General features: G+C 34.1%; 1 protein-coding gene across 2 annotated transcripts in view; it reads right to left on the bottom strand.

The window, feature by feature from the left end:
- Nucleotides 1-16,373, bottom strand: part of TBC1D23 (TBC1 domain family member 23) — a 61,670-nt gene that overhangs the window by 14,014 nt on the left and 31,283 nt on the right. For both annotated transcript variants that reach the window (XM_076001209.1, XM_076001211.1), the window contains exons 5-13: nucleotides 15,625-15,748; nucleotides 11,598-11,722; nucleotides 11,459-11,505; nucleotides 10,175-10,278; nucleotides 8,791-8,913; nucleotides 7,469-7,561; nucleotides 5,001-5,171; nucleotides 2,052-2,094; nucleotides 434-543 (exon numbers count right to left, since the gene is read on the bottom strand). In XM_076001209.1, the coding sequence (XP_075857324.1) occupies nucleotides 434-543; nucleotides 2,052-2,094; nucleotides 5,001-5,171; nucleotides 7,469-7,561; nucleotides 8,791-8,913; nucleotides 10,175-10,278; nucleotides 11,459-11,505; nucleotides 11,598-11,722; nucleotides 15,625-15,748 (940 nt within the window). The remainder of the gene's footprint in view (nucleotides 1-433; nucleotides 544-2,051; nucleotides 2,095-5,000; nucleotides 5,172-7,468; nucleotides 7,562-8,790; nucleotides 8,914-10,174; nucleotides 10,279-11,458; nucleotides 11,506-11,597; nucleotides 11,723-15,624; nucleotides 15,749-16,373) is intronic.

Below are 16,373 nucleotides of genomic sequence, written 5' to 3'. Positions count from 1 at the left end.
TAAATGAGGTCATACCAGCAGCCCCTAATCCAATCTGACTGACATTCTTATAAGAGGGAGACACATGGGCATATGCACACAGAGAAAAAAAAAACATGTGCGGAAAGGGGAGGTGGAGGAAAGATGGCCATCTACAAGTCAAGGAGAGAGGCCTAAGGAAAAACCAAACTTGTCAGCACCTTGTTCTTGGACTTTCAGCCTCCGGAACAGTAAGAAAATAAATTTCTGTTAAGTCACCCAGTCTGTGGTATTTTGTTATAGCAGCCCTAACAAACTAATTCATTACGTGAAACCATTTTAAGACTAAAAAACTGCTCATTGTAGGTATTTGAAGTATTTTGACTCCATTTCTATTATGGTAGGAAGTTAGTAGTTAATCATCTTTTCTAGGAATTTATCCAAATCTGGAGACATATTCTACACATACACTTACATCAACAGAAGAAATGATACTGCCCCTTGAGCCTGAGGTACTAGCAATCCAATGGCCATATCCATTTTCTGGGCCATCCACATTAATGTCAGCCAGGTGCTGCTGCAGTGCTTAAGATAAACAAGAAAAATAAAACAGAATCTGAAATAGCAACCCCCTCTGGAAAGATTCATTACCAGAGAAGTAAAATAAACACGACATAGCTGAGAAAAAAGGATCCAAGGACACAATCAAAATCCTATAAAGAAGCAAACAACTCCAATTGACAGCAACCTCCCTCTTCTTCCTTCTAAAGCCCTCTGTACACCAATAACTTTTCTTAACTGACCCTAAGGGTGATGATAACTTTATAGGCTTTATGTTTTCCCCTTTGGAAGGTAATATTTCAAGTATTAACAGATAATCTCTGCAACATTTTTATGACAAAGGATTAACAGAAAATCGATGGTGGCTTTTGTGATACCATAAAGAGAAATCAATCTTTCCCATAATAAAGAACCACTCTTAGGCATTAACAGTTATGGAACGAAAGATTATTCTTGGTAAAAGAAATAATTCATAGATTTTAAAAAGTTGCTAAAATCTAGATTATACTATAAAAGAATGCTGTTCAGACACTTTTGAGAATTACAAGCTTAACAGCCAAGTTTTATATCATGTTATCAGGATTCCTAACAAATAACACCAGGCCTAGGGCCAGTACTTGTTTAACATTATTTATTAAAATTATCTCTTTTGTAGATCACTCTGAGTATGACCCTCACAGGTAGTTAGTTATCAAGCCATGATATATCTATACAGGAGATAATCATAATCCATGCTAATATTAACATAGAGCAAGAGGAAATAGATCCTAATGTTGCAAAAATTCTAAGTTATAGCATAAGAAAATTATATAAGCTCAGAACTTACTCCCATGGCTAAAACACAAGATTCTGTTACCTTCAACATATATTGATTTGATTTTCAGAGCTCCAGTTGTGTAATCAGTTATCACAAAGTATTTATAGACTGATTTGATTTTGTCATTACTTTTTCTAGCATTTACAGTTGAGTATTTTTATAACTCTTTTTAAATCTTATTCCACTGACCTAATACTTCGTAAATATTCAAATACTTGACTGTAAAGAACTTGCCAATTATTTTACTATCCTAGATTACCAGAAAGTTAATCTGCAGATTTGAAAATTAAACATCAGTTTAATTTATTCCATTCAGACAATATTTTTTTAACAGCTAATACTTTCTAGTTCAAAAACAAAATAACAAAACACCCAAATAGTACAAGGTATATGCTATAAAAAGTATTCCTCCAAATCTTGCTTCCCAGTCCCATCTTCTATTCCTTCTCTGCATAGAGGCAAATAATAGGGGCACTTTTTAATGCATCTTTACAGAAATATTTTTTTAAAACACGATCTTATTAAACACATCTATTTTAATAGCCTTAAATTTTCACTCATTTCAATTGTCTATTATGTTTGTCTGCTACTTATATGTCCTCCTGGCCTTGCCTTTTCTAAAAATATTGAATGATTGAAGAGAATCCACTCATTACTTTGGTCGCTCCAAATCAGAAAAAGTAGAGGCAAAGAAATTAATACATTAAAACCTTACCCATAAATCCTCCACTGGCAATGCTCACATATTCTTTGTTTTTCTGTAATGGAAAATAAAATTTAATTATTCCAAAAATTCAATTTAAATAAAACTTCTGATAGTTCTAAAGCATTGACAAATACAATGTATGGTTATATTTTAAATTCCTGGACTTTCTTTTTTCCTTGACATTTTGGAGTTTGGCACTTTACCTTATGCACTGTAAGGTATAGTGCTTGGGTAGGAAGAAGGGGACAACTTCATGGCTGTTAACAAGACTGTGATTTTACTTGTATTATAGTACCGATAATGCAGTAGTCAAACCTAAATAAGTTAAATGGTATTTTAGTGTATAATCAGAGTCGTTTTAAAAGCTTTCAAAATATTTTGTGTCCTTTATAAAACAGTAAGGGAAATATTATACCTAATTATAAAGAACAGATAACAGAATGTTACGGTTTTGCAAACTACTAAAAATATAATGGATCTTTAAGTAATATAAACAATGAAAAAGAAAGACAAAAAAAGAGAGACATCTGGACAGTATTTGCCACCTGACAGAAGCACACACTGCCTCCCCAGGACCATCTACACCCCCCCCCCATTCCCCACAAAAGGCAATCAAATCATGTCTTTAGATTAATTACCCGCTTACAGGAAATACCAGGGATAGAACCTAACAAATGATACCGTGTGAATGTAATCAGCAAGACCCAGTATGTGACAAATTCTTTAAGACAAATTAACTGGGTTTTTTCTAACAAATACATACAAGGAAAAAAATTAGAAAAAGGAACTATAAATTAAGAGAGGCTTAAAAGACATCAATTAAATGTGATGTCTGGTTTCAGATCTTAGGAAACTCAGAGAAACGAACACTAGTTAGTGTTTTTATAATAAAGTATGATGATAATGTAGGTATGTCTTTATAAAGAATTTGTAGTGTTGAATTCTCCCTATTTTCCAATTTCTTTGAAATTTTGCATAATAAAAATTGGCAAAAAATTTCTAAAACCGCATCAAGAACTTTGAATAATAAAAAAAGTTCACAATATTCTAAACTCTTGCTATATGACAGCTCTCACAACATACAGTTTATATTAACGCATCTTTAGAATAGGCTAGGTAAATTTATGAGTAAAATAAGTTTGGGTTCCTATTTTTATTATTCTGTATAAATTTCTAAACTCTTTCCTTCAATAAGGTTTAAAATTATCCTAAATACTTTGTTCCTTCTGTGATTTTGCCTTCCAAAGATTTTGTCTTTAGCCTGATTTTCTCAAATCAGATTCCCATTAAAATATAAGATGAACAGAACCGAATACAAATTGAGTGGCTTGTGTAATACGATGCCTACTGTCTTCCTGATTCCATAGTTCACAATCAAAGGCCTTTAATGTATAAAGTACCAAAGAATGCCTAATAAACAACTATTTTTTTTATAAAGAAAGCCATCACTGAGTGAAGTTTTGAAAGAAAGCAGAGGGACAGGTTTCAAAAAACCACTAATACAAGTTAGATGTGCTGAAGACAACATTCAAACACAAAAAAGAAAGAAAGCTATGAGTAAGAAATAAATATGCATGTATATTTATTCACTTTTAAAATGAAGATATTATAATGAATTATATAGCTACTATTTAATATAAAAAGTACCACAGTATGAGCAGGCAAAAAGACCAATGCAACAAAATAGATCCTCATGCATAGAAGAATTCAGTATATTAAAAAGGTGGTATTTCAAATTGGTAGCAATTGGTTAGGTAACTGGAAAATTTTTTTTTAATTCCTAACTCATTTCTTATACAAAATTAAATTCCAGACGGTTCAAGGCTTAAACATAAAAAATAAAATTCATAAATGTTTGAGCAAAATCTGTAGAGGATGACATTTTTGGCATGACACAAACCCAAAATGCTGTAAAGAAAAATACAGATAAATCTGACAGTGTACATGAAAGCTGAGGGTATCCTGCCGACTATGCCAAACTGCGGGGTAAGAGTAGTTGAGGCAGGCCCGTGAGGAGATTAGCTATTTCTCCCCATGGAGCCAGGTCCCTAAGATAGAGGTTACCACAGAGGGTAAGGAAATTGATAGGCAACAGAGAGAAATAAAAGAATACACAGAGACTAAGGTATATATATATGAAAAGATCAGATAAAACACAGCGGGAGCTTCCTAGGGGACTGGCAGATCTCGACAACCGCCAGCCAAATGGTTAGATTCATACAGGTTTTTATAATCACAGACATCAATTACCAGTCGTCAGGGTAACATATTTGCATATCAGGGAATACAGTTGCTAGAGGATACAGGTATTGGATTAGGGTCAAAAGTCCTCTCAAGGGGCTTCTAATTTATCTAGGTGAACAAACAGGTACAAAGTCTTTTAGGGGCTAGTTTCTAAGTTCTAAGAAGTAGTTGTCAATTCACAAAGGTGGAACAAAAGAGGAATAGTGATTCAATATATCTTTGATTAGTTATGGTGAACTAAACTAAAGGTAGACAGATAGGAGAGAGCAGGAAACCCATTTCTAATAAAACAGGTTTTTATAACCACCGGGGCACTTCTCTGGGCAAAGTGCACTCACTGTCTCTGGCTCCCATCCTGTGGGCCATATTTGCCATGCCTTGTCTTTCAAGACACAGAGAAGCTCACAGATTTTGAGATACCGGGAAGCCCTCCTGGTAAACATCCCCACTGGAGATTTGAGAGCTCTCTCATGATAGCAGCCTCTAATAAGTGAACCACTGAGTCCACACATTCCTTCAGGGCAAAACCCTTCAAACTCCTATTTCTGTCTTTAACATAGTAATATTGGGTTATACAATAAAATAATGGTCTTATGAGCCACATTTCATTAATTCCTCAATCATCTTTTCCCAACAGAAAGCTAAAAATTATCTGTGAATTCTTAAAGGTGATAGCAATAACCAAAAAAATTGAAATAATCTATGTCAGTATACCTGTAAAAAGTGTGCCAGGACCATGTTCATATACATGTCTTCTTCTTCCCTGCCACTACCCATAAAACAGAGGTGCTCCCCACCAGCTATGGAGCCAGACTCAATGGACTGCTTCTGTGCTTCCAGCAAGGATTTTACGGATTGTGCAAACTCAGAAGGGTTCTGGAGCATCTAGACAATTTAAAGAAAAAAAATTAAAAACTTGGCAAGCCTATGTTTCATATACATTTTCAAAACTTGAAATATTTTTCTAGGAAAAAAACCAACACTTAAAGAGCCACCATGAAAATGAAGGAAAATGAAAAGGCTCTTATAAATAAAATCCCTGGGATATTAGAAATGTTTATAAATGTATTTATAATACATTAGAATAAAAGTTAAAAATTCACAGAAAGATTAACTTACTTAAAGAAGATATTTCTCTACTAGAGAAACATTTTTTGTTTTTTTTTGTTTCTTATATAGCAAACAACCAGGTAGGGTATCATGACAAAAGGAGTAAAAAATAATAGATCAAAATAAGCTCTATTTTTTAGTTTCCACTTACATGGCAAACCATGTATTTCTTAGAGGATTGTCAGAAATAGTAGGAGCCATTTATTTATTAGCACTAATCTAAGGACAGTAAATACAAGGGTGAAAAATTCATTTCTTACCCTCAATGAAACAAGTACAAAAAAAGCCACAATTTTTTTTTAAATGTTATAATGGGGTTACATAAAAAGTACAGTGAAAATTCAATAGAAAAATGAACAGACCATATGGAAAAGCAACTTGTAAAAACAAAACAAAAACAAATATAAATAAACAGCACACTACAAAAAAAGATATTTAACTTCATTAGTAATTATAATTTTTTACTCACTATTCTGGTAAAATAAAAAAAGATTGAGAGTATCCAATAAGGCTCTTTACAGTTGTAAAATGTAAGGTGGTTCAGCTTTTTTTTAAAAGGACAATATGGTGGCCTCTAGTAAAATTTACATGCCCATACACCTCAACCCAACAATTCTTATCGGAATCCACTTTACAGAAATGTTTGGATAAGTTCACAAAATATGTATAAAGATATCAACTGCAGCACTGCTTATTTCAAGAAAATAGAAAATAACCCAAATGTACATTTATCACACAATAAATCATGGTATGTCTATACCATGGACCACCATGCACCATCAATAAGCATGTACTCAAATAGAAAGGTCTGGAAGAAACCATTAAGTGAAAAAGTAGCAGAACAAATATCTAAGTATATATTAAAGGTCTGGAAGATTAAGCAAGCTGTTAATAGTGGTTAACTTGGGATATTCTTTGAAATTTATTTTTAATTCAGGTATTCATAAATCATTTGCATAAATTTTAAAAATAGGAATAAGAGTTGAATCAAGGAAAAGAAAGGTACAGAAATATGAACAAGATGACCTTTGCCACCTATTGTATCCCAAACTCTCTGAGTTCTTCTACCTCCATTTTCCATGACACCTCCTAAGTCCTTCTACACACCATTTCTGCCTCAGCATCAACTTTTCCAGACAAGTTGGGGCGAAGGGTAGAATGCATATCTAGTAAAAGGGGTTTCTATCCCACTCCTTTCTATTTTCCCCATCCTCGTCACTATAAAACCCCAGAACAGCTTAAATGTCGACAGTCTCAATTCTACCAATGGCTTTACCCATCTTTGACAATATTTAATTATTCGCTTTACCCATTCCTTCAACTTACTCTACAATAGTAATTTTAACAACTGTGTATCTATATGCCAGATACTACCCTTATTAAGTATTAGTTTATTATACTGTATCAATACTCATGATTTTTAAAATGGCTTATAGTAAAAGCTTGTAGAATTTTTTTTTTTTTTTGAGACAGGGTCTCACTCTGATACCCACTATGCAGTGGTGTGAACATAGTTCATTGTAACCTTGAATTTCTGGGTTTAAGTGATCCCCGCACCCATCTCTACAAAAAAAGACAAATTTTTTTTGTAGAGATAGGGTCTGTGATGCCCAGGCTGGTCTCAAACTCCTGGCCTCAAGTGACCCTCCTGTTTCAGCCTCCCAAAGTGCTGGGATTACAGGCGTGAGCTACCGTGCCTGGCTATTTGTAGAATTCTTACCCAATTACAGTAAAAGCTGATGTTTATAGAGAACTTACCGGGTACAAGGCATTATGCTAAGTGCTCTATCAGGGAGCTTATAGTAAGTTTAGAATTTACTGACATAACAATGGTAAGCATAGTAAGCCATAGTTAGCAGTGTTTTCATCTACCACTTATGATGCCAAAAGGGTGTCCTAGGTGAAAAGCAAACCTGACAGTGACACTTTTCTTACAAGAGCAAAGACTCCTTCCTTAAGCAGAAAGAAAAATGTCTCCAACTGGGGACATGAATATTTATTTTTGAACTAAAGAAAAAAAATTACTTCCTCTCTTACTTTTCACAAAAAAATTAATCAGTACTTATACTAACCAGATCTGAATCTAAGTGGAAAGCAGTTGATAAATGCCCAGCATTGTATTGTTCTGCAGGACGGCAATCCACCACAAAGAACCGGACTCCTTCCTAAAAGGGAAACGACATTTAACATACTGGAATTTGCCATGAGGTTCATGAGACACAATACTGACAATTAACCAAATAAGGAAAGAAGTTTATTAAAAAATATATCTAGCATAGAATTAGGAGGATCCAGTAAGTATAGGTACAGGAAAATAAGCTCAAGGTCCTAAATACTTTCATTCATTTTAAATAGTTAAAACATTTTTTACATATTGTTCTTGACTAGAAAGTCTTAAAATATATAGCAGAAGAATGTCAATTTGAGCTGTAAAACTAATTATATTAGAATCTGACAATATTTAAAGGTGCGATCATGTAAATACTACATAGTTACACTGTTTAGATACACTGTTCCTATTTTTGTAAATAAGTTCACAAATTTATCAATAGCTCAATTCATATAAGAACTAAAAGGTCCTTCTTACGTGAAGGGATGAGGGGGAAGGTTCTACAATGCCAGTTTTAACTTGAGAAGTTCACATGGCTGTCTTTTAAGCTGACTTGTATGTTCTCATTTATTTTTTTAATTTTAGTTCAAATTAAAAAAAAGGTGAGATACATATACTTTGAAAATTATGAATAACCAGAACAGATAAAGTCAGAAGTCCAACTGAAACTTCTCATTCAATTGATCTATCATAAAAGGCCTGTGTTCCATGTCCATTCCTCTCCCACCCTCAACTTTGGAAAAACAACCCACCTTCCAAATATACACCATCGTTAACTGTTGCACTACTAATAATAAAGAATATATATTAAAATATAGCACTTGTCAAACTGCCACATTAGATTTTCATGAAGATCATAATAGAAAATTATGGCATATTTAAAAAATTCTCCTTTGATTTATGCTTTATGGCATTAAACCATGTAATTTAATTAGCTATAAACAACTCAGAATTTAACTGTTAAATGCTGAATTCACCCTTTTCAGTACTTTATACAACATCACATTCAGTCCCTTTGCTGAAATGTCCAAAAAGATAACGCAATTTACAGAAACTGGGGTCAAGATGACAAAAATAATTGTTGACAATTAAAATAACACACAAGCTGGCAAGTTTAAAAACCAACTATCTGGGCAGAAGATTTAACACATTAATCATTCAAAAAGGCAAAACAGCTACATGGTTGCAATAAATCGATTTTATGGAAATCAAGAATCGGGGAAATGTTGCTTCCTTGTATTTAAAAAATACATTCCCCTGACAAACTGGGTTTCCTTTACTTACCCCTTGCAGCTGATTTGCTTGAAGGATCTCTGATACTGAGATGGCCAGACAAAGAGCCTGACTCAGATCTGCATCATCATCCTTAATTCCCAACAAAGTACTACCAAAGAGGTGATGATTATCCTATTTAAAGAGAAATGTTTAAACATTATGAAAAAAATACAAAATCTAACTTTTTTCCTAAAAATATTCTTACTAAACCATGATAAAAAGTAAAATTACATAATATCCTTGAGTCATGTGATTTTTAAAACTTAATATTACATAATTTCAAATACCTAAAAGCTACAAAAAGTCCATATACAAGCTCCTGTCAGAGTTCACACAAAATGACAGACTAAGACAAATAACACATTCTACACAGTTATTTTTCCAAACTATCACCTATAGTTAAATATTAAATTTTTAAAATAGTTACTCATAGTTTTTCATATATCAATGTAATAAAAAACAAAAATGTGGCAGAAATGAATTGCATAAATTATGTAACATACTGATCTACAGCCTGTTCTAATATACAGCTGCTAGTGCAGATTATTTACTATGTCTGAAGAATAAAAAGTACTCCTCCTGAAAAAGAAAAGGGTAAGTCTTCTTTTTCAGCCAGGATCCTAAACTGTTATCCTATTGTCTGACTTCTCAACATTGTTGGGAACTGAAGTGATGTATATGAGGAAAACAGCTGAAATTAGTCCCTAAGAAACAAATCTTTTAAAATTTTTTTTGAGGGAAATGTTCTTAAAAGGTTTCCCTTGCCTGCTTTCTGAAACAAACTATACTGAATATAATTTAACCTTATCTTGACATTTCAGTGACATGATGACTACCAACTAGAAATTATTATGGCAGAATGTTTTTAAAAAAAGATAATAAATGCTCTCATGGGCACCTGAGGTCGCAGACAAACCTGTTTGCTTTATAAATACTTCTAGTCTGGTGTCCTTTACTGAAAGCACCTGTCCCTAAGGGTATAGATCTCTATGGGACTAAGTGACCCTTCTTTGTTTGCAAGACAGCTCTGCATCATTAAGGTTGTACAAGGCTGAACTCCAGATAAAGGAAATGTTACTATACATCCTGTGTTAGATTTTTGTAATACAATTTTTAAAGTCAAGAAAGCAAATATCTAGGAAATATCTCATAAGTTTTTCATGATCAGAAATAACAATAATCAGAACAGAAGACGGTTACTACTATTTTTTTAACCTGCTCCTCCACTATAGAGAGTATTTACAGTGAAAAAAACCACACAAAACTGTAACACATAAAAAAACAAAGAAGAGTGACAACCTAGAGTATTTTAACTAAGGTAGACACAAAATAAATAATAAAGCAATGTATAAAATGTGAAATACAGAATCACTGATCATTTCTAGTCTTATACCTTCCTAAAAGAAGCTGGTGTTTTACTGCAATAATACTGAGCCAGAGAGAAAAGGTCTTCTATATCTTCTAGATTCAAACTTGATGGAGTATTTTCCAAGAACTCTGAAATATGATTATAAATGATATTTAATAAATTATGAAAAACAATTAACATTATGTATCAAAGCTGAAATATCTTCAACATAATAAAAACTATGTAAATGGAATCTCAACAGTGATACTTTTATTTTTTTTTTTTTTTTTTTTTTTTTTTTTTTTTTGAGACAGAGTCTTGCTTTGTTGCCCAGGCTAGAGTGAGTGCCGTGGCGTCAGCCTAGCTCACAGCAACCTCAAACTCCTGGGCTCAAGGGATCCTCCTGCCTCAGCCTCCCAAGTAGCTGGGACTACAGGCATGTGCCACCATGCCCGGCTAATTTTTTGTATATATTAGTTGGCCAATTAATTTCTTTCTATTTATAGTAGAGACGGGGTCTCGCTCTTGCTCAGGCTGGTTTTGAACTCCTGACCTCGAGCAATCCGCCCGCCTCGGCCTCCCAGAGAGCTAGGATTACAGGCGTGAGCCACCGCGCCCGGCCAACAGTGATACTTTTAAAGCTGCTTGTGGAGAAGTAGATTTCCCCAAATGTGCTGCAACTACTAACACAATTCTCCTGTTAGTGAAGGAAGGTGTCAGGTAATCAAATCAAATTCATTAGCCTTAATCAGAATTCTCTTATGTATTTATTCAATAAACATATATGAAGTGCCAGGGTCCCAGAATATCAAAAATGTCTAAGAAAGAGTCCCTGACCTAAGGAACTTTTGTCTTATGTGAGGAAATAAAAATAATTATATCATTACACAGATAATACAAAGTGCAAGGCAATACAGAGAGAAGTAACTGTAATATCTCTGTGTGGGGGCTACAGTGGGCAGAAGCCAAAAGGAAAACCAAAGTTTCACAATGGAGATATTATGTAAGCTGAGTACTGAAAGGCAAATTAAGAAAGGAGTAGGGAGAGAGAAAGAGAGGAGGGCATTTTATTTGAACACTGAAATCAAAGAAAAGGTAGATGGAAAGGAATGAAAGAGTGAAAAAAAATACAAAGGAATGAATGAGGATGGCAAAATCAGAGAAAATAGTCTTTTAAGGTCTGTACTTGGAAAGTGTTTATATAATTTCAGGGTTGAATGGGACCTCAGAGCTCTTCTAGATTAATTTCCTAAATTTATGGATGAGGAAACTAAGTTTTAGAGAGATAAAGTGACCTGAAATGTTTTCTCCACATTAAATGGTACTTACGGATGACTTCTTCTTTGCTGTCTGATTCTTGTGTTAAAATAACTTCTCTGTAAAAAGGAATCAAATACATTGGGGTTAAACATTAACAAAGCACCCTAAGAAAAAAGAGGAAAAAAAGTCTAACCAACTTGATACTTACTTTGCATTAACAAGGATAATTAACATTAAGAAATAAATAAAAAATGGATCTGCTTGTTGTAAATATCCATCCCATATTGCTTGAGTGACTTCAATGGAACAGTAACATGCAAAAAGGCTTCCAAGCTGTAATCAGGAAATGAAATAAGAGAAATAAACCATTGGAGCTGATTTGTTCTCTTAAAAATATTAAAGCAATTGAATAAGTAACATTACATCAAATTATCTGTATTTGATATTTAATGTGTACCTTAATTTTAGTGTATAAAATCCAAAGGCAAAACATAGATTCAAGGGACAACAGAGCCAACTACTAACTGTGTGATCTAGAACACATCGCTTAACCTCTTTAAAGTTCCATTTTTACTTCTGTAAAAGAAAAAAAAAAAAAGCAATGCTACAACCCATCTTCTACTACTGTTGTGAAAAGAGAGACAATAACCTAGAATATCTAAAGTAACCAGCACATATCTCTGCCATAGCAAAATAACTACCATAATTACTGACAGAGCTCTATACGAGTAACTAGAATAATTATTAATAATGATAGCATAGTGTTTAACTTACAAGGTAACTGTGAGGAACAAACATGGTAATTTAAGAGCACCTAATAAAAATTTAATGATAATATAAATGTGAATTGCTCCCTGAAGCTTACTTGTACATCATTTGAAAAAGATTAAACATTCATATCTTTTAATAGATTTCAAGAGTTCTATGGCTTTATACTTCAAATAAAAGAGTTAATTCATTTCCTCTATAGCCAGATTGTTTTAGATTGCATGAATTCAACGAAATTTTTATATCATTCAATTTTCATTAAATACAGAAACAATTCCATCTAGAAGTTGACATTTAAAACATTTTTAATGGCTAAAGAGAGATAATGGGAACACACATTTTGTGCACATTTGGTGCTAGGTACTACTGTCACATATTGTTTAATAATTATCTCTTATTTTAATTCTCACAATGGGCCTGCAGTAGACATTTTTCTCCCTATTTTACAGGTGAGGAGATAGACTTGGATTAAATTACTTTTTCAAGCTCACAGAGCTAATGAGTGGTGGTGTTGGGAGTAGAAAAAAAGCCTGCACCAGCCTGGGCAACCTAGTGAGACCCCCATCTCTAAATTAAAAAAAAAAAAAAATAGCTGGGGGTGGTGGTGCATGCCTTTAGTCCCAGCTACTCATGAGGCTGAGGCAGGAGGATCACTTAAGCCCAGGAGTTCAATGCTGCAGTGAGCTATGATCATGCCACTGCACTCCAGCCTGGGCAACAGAATGAGACTTCATCTCAAAAAAAAAAAAAAAAAAAAAAGAGGAGAGGAGAGGAGAGGAGAGGAGAGGAGAGGAGGGGAAGTGAGGGGAGGGGAGGGGAGGGGAGGGGAGGGGGAGGGGAGGGAAGGGGAAGGGAGGGGAGGGAAGGGGAAGGGAGGGGAGGGGAGGGGAGGGGAAGGGAGGGGAGGGGAGGGGAAGGGAGGGGAAGAGAGGAGAGAGAGAGGAGAGGGGAGAGAGGAGAGGGAGAGAGGAGAGAGGAGGGAAGAGAGAGGAGAGAAGAGGAGAGGGAGAGAGGAGAGAGGAGGGAAGAGAGAGAAGAGAAGAGAAGAGAAGGAGAAGAAAAGAGAAAAAAAAGGGCTGGATGAGTGGCTTGTGCCTGTAATCCTGGCAATGTAGGTGCCAAGGCAGGAGGATCGCTTGAGATCAGGAGTTCAAGAAGAGCCTGAGGAGGGCAAGATCCCATCTCTAACTAAAAAAATAGAAAAAATTAGCCAGGCATGGTCATGGGCACCTGTTGTCCCAGCTACTCGAAGACTGAGGCAGGAGGACTGCCCAGGAGTTTGAGGTTGCAGTGAGCTATGATGACACCACTGCACTCTACCCAGGAGCAACAGAGTGAGACTTTGTCTCAAAAAAAAAAAAAAAAGAAAGAAAGAAAGAAAAAGTCCTGAGACTCCACAACCCACATAATCACCATTACAAACTTGGCCACAAGGCTTTTAGAGTATATAATGCTACTAATGTTTTTTGTTGTTGTTTGAAAAATTACTATTACCAATTCAGATTAGAAGAGGTAAATACAAACAGAATAGTAATATACAGCCATTTTTAAACTCACTTAGCTAAACCAAAGGTATCAAAAGCTGCCACTGCATTGCTCACAGTTATGGGTTCTTAAGGTTTAGAAATTCGTTTTTGTTTCATGTCCTTATTGAAAAAAAACTGCATTTTATCAACATGATACTAATATGAAGAATGAACTATTAATATCTGGCACAGGAGCTGAAGAGAAACATTTGTTTTAGTACTCAGTTTAAACTTTCTGCTCCCATCTCCCAGTACTAACTCAGAGTTCTGGCAACTAACAAGGCATTTCTTAGGCTGAAAGGCCTCTATTAATTATTAAAATGCTTAAGGGAATTAGTTTATTACTTTAACATAAATAAGTGGATCTAGTGACGCCATATAAATCTCAGAGAAGCTACAATTTTATATTTGTATTTCATTTTTTTAACTCAAAGTGATAAGACTGTGGCCAAGAGGAAACTAAATAGGCTACTGAGTTTGAAATGAGCCCAGAAGTGAAATAAGTTAGAATTCTCTAATTACACTTCCTGATTGCTAACTCATCCCATCATCCTATGAGATAGGTACGGTGCTATTATTATTACCCTTTTATAGATGAGGAAATTGAAGCTCAGAGACTGTCTAGATCACACAGTTAATAACTGGCAAAAATGGGATTCTTACTGAAGAAAAGTTATGCAAGAAAAGTTATGCAAAAGTTATGCAACTTGCATATCTTGCAAGTTATGATCAAAGAATATGTTTAATTTTTGAATATAAAGTTGTCTAACACCCAATCATTGTTTTAGAAAGATTTTCAAGTTAACCTAAAAGAGCAGTTCTCAAAGTGTAGTCTGAGGGCCCCCATTTATAGGAGTTTGTGAGGTCAAAATTATTTTCATAATACTTAGATTTTACCTGCCTTTTTCACACTCATTCCTTATAAATGAATAGCATTTTCCAAAGGCTACATGACCTGTGATATCACAAATTGAATAAAGAAGGAGATAAGAGAATCTACCTGTCTTTGATTTAGCCAAACATTAATGAGATTTGCAAAAATGTAAAACAATGCCACTATTCTCACTAATTTTCTTTTGGAAAATATAGTTGTCTTTCATTTTAAAATAGGCTATTTATGTTAACATGCAATGGATTTACCATTACTTATAAATTAAAAAAAAAATGAATATTTTAGATTTCTTAGTTTTAATTTCTCATCAACATAATCCACATAAACAATGAATCATCAATAAATTTTAAAAGTGTAAGGGCTCCTGAGACCAAAATTGAGAACTACTCACGTACAATAAGGCTTTCCACTGAAAATACAAATAGAGAATGACAGAGCATTGAGTTGTACTTTATATTATTTTATTAACCATTTGATAATCTTAAGTCCTTTTGCTCATGATTATATACCAATTCTTACTTACACATGCCATCAACAATTTAAACAGAAAGCTCTAAATTGAACGGATATGTATTTTATATTTACATATATTACATGCATATATTGAAAATTACATATATGTAAATATAGCTAGTTTATACTTTATATTAGCTATAATATATTAACATATATAATTAATATTAACTATATAACTAAAAACATCAGTTATAAATATATTAGCTATAACATAATATAGTTATAACTATAATATTAACTATATATTACTATAAATATAATATAGTTATAACTAATATTAAGTATATATTACTTATATAATACATTATACATATATAAAAAAGGCTAAACTTCATATCAAATAATCTGAATTGACTAATCTAAGTGATGAGCAAAAAGTTATTTTGAAATGCCAATAATTTTACTCCTTAGGTTTAAGTAGTAATGGTCTGTAATTTAGTACTTTTCTTTCTCTCCCTTAGAAAAAAACATATCTAACTATAGTTTTATATAAATCTATTTTTCATTAAATGTTCCTACTTTCACTTTATTACCCAGTTGAGTGCATAGGAGTCTGGAGTAATTTTCTTTGTATCAAGAAAAGAACAAAGCTCAGGCTCATGGTACTGGATGAGTAATCGGAAGAGATGAAATGGTCTCCCCTTCAGGGAACAATCCCTAGAAGACAAGAGAAGGAAAGGCTTCTGCATTAATAGGTCAGGAATGATCATCTAAGTTATCAATCCTCCTGTTATACCCACCTTCTCTCCCCAACCCCCAAACACCTGAAAACCACAGCATTCACAGCAAGTCTACCTATAGTACTAGGCAGAGCTCTCTTTCTAACACCTTTCAATATCCCTGACTTGACAAAAGTTAGTAGGAACAGCAGGTCCACAGCCACTCTAGGAAGACTCTCTCCAGGTGAACCCAGGCAGAATTCAAGCAAGAGGACTACAGGGATCACTGAAAATAGCATTTAGGTTACTTTCATAGGGTTGGGATCCCAAAAGGAGAGCTGGAGAGCCTCTACAGGATTCTGCCAAATAAGAGGAAACTCCTAGGAAGGCTTCTGGTTAACGCCACAGTCTATATACTCAATTAGGAATATCCTTTAGCAAACGTACAAGTCTAAAATGGCCACAGATGAACATTTCAGAATAGTGGTCTCAGAAACTGTGGAAGTGCCCTGAGTACCAGGTGCTCTGAATACTAAAAGGTGCCAAATACTAACCTTGTTGAATAACTGTCCTACTTCAAAGGGTTATTATGAAAGTAAAATGGGAAAGCTGAACATGAATAT

The sequence above is a fragment of the Microcebus murinus genome, chromosome 1, assembly GCF_040939455.1.
Source record: "Microcebus murinus isolate Inina chromosome 1, M.murinus_Inina_mat1.0, whole genome shotgun sequence".
Lineage (NCBI taxonomy): Eukaryota > Metazoa > Chordata > Mammalia > Primates > Cheirogaleidae > Microcebus > Microcebus murinus.
This window is presented reverse-complemented; position numbering and strand designations above follow the sequence as displayed.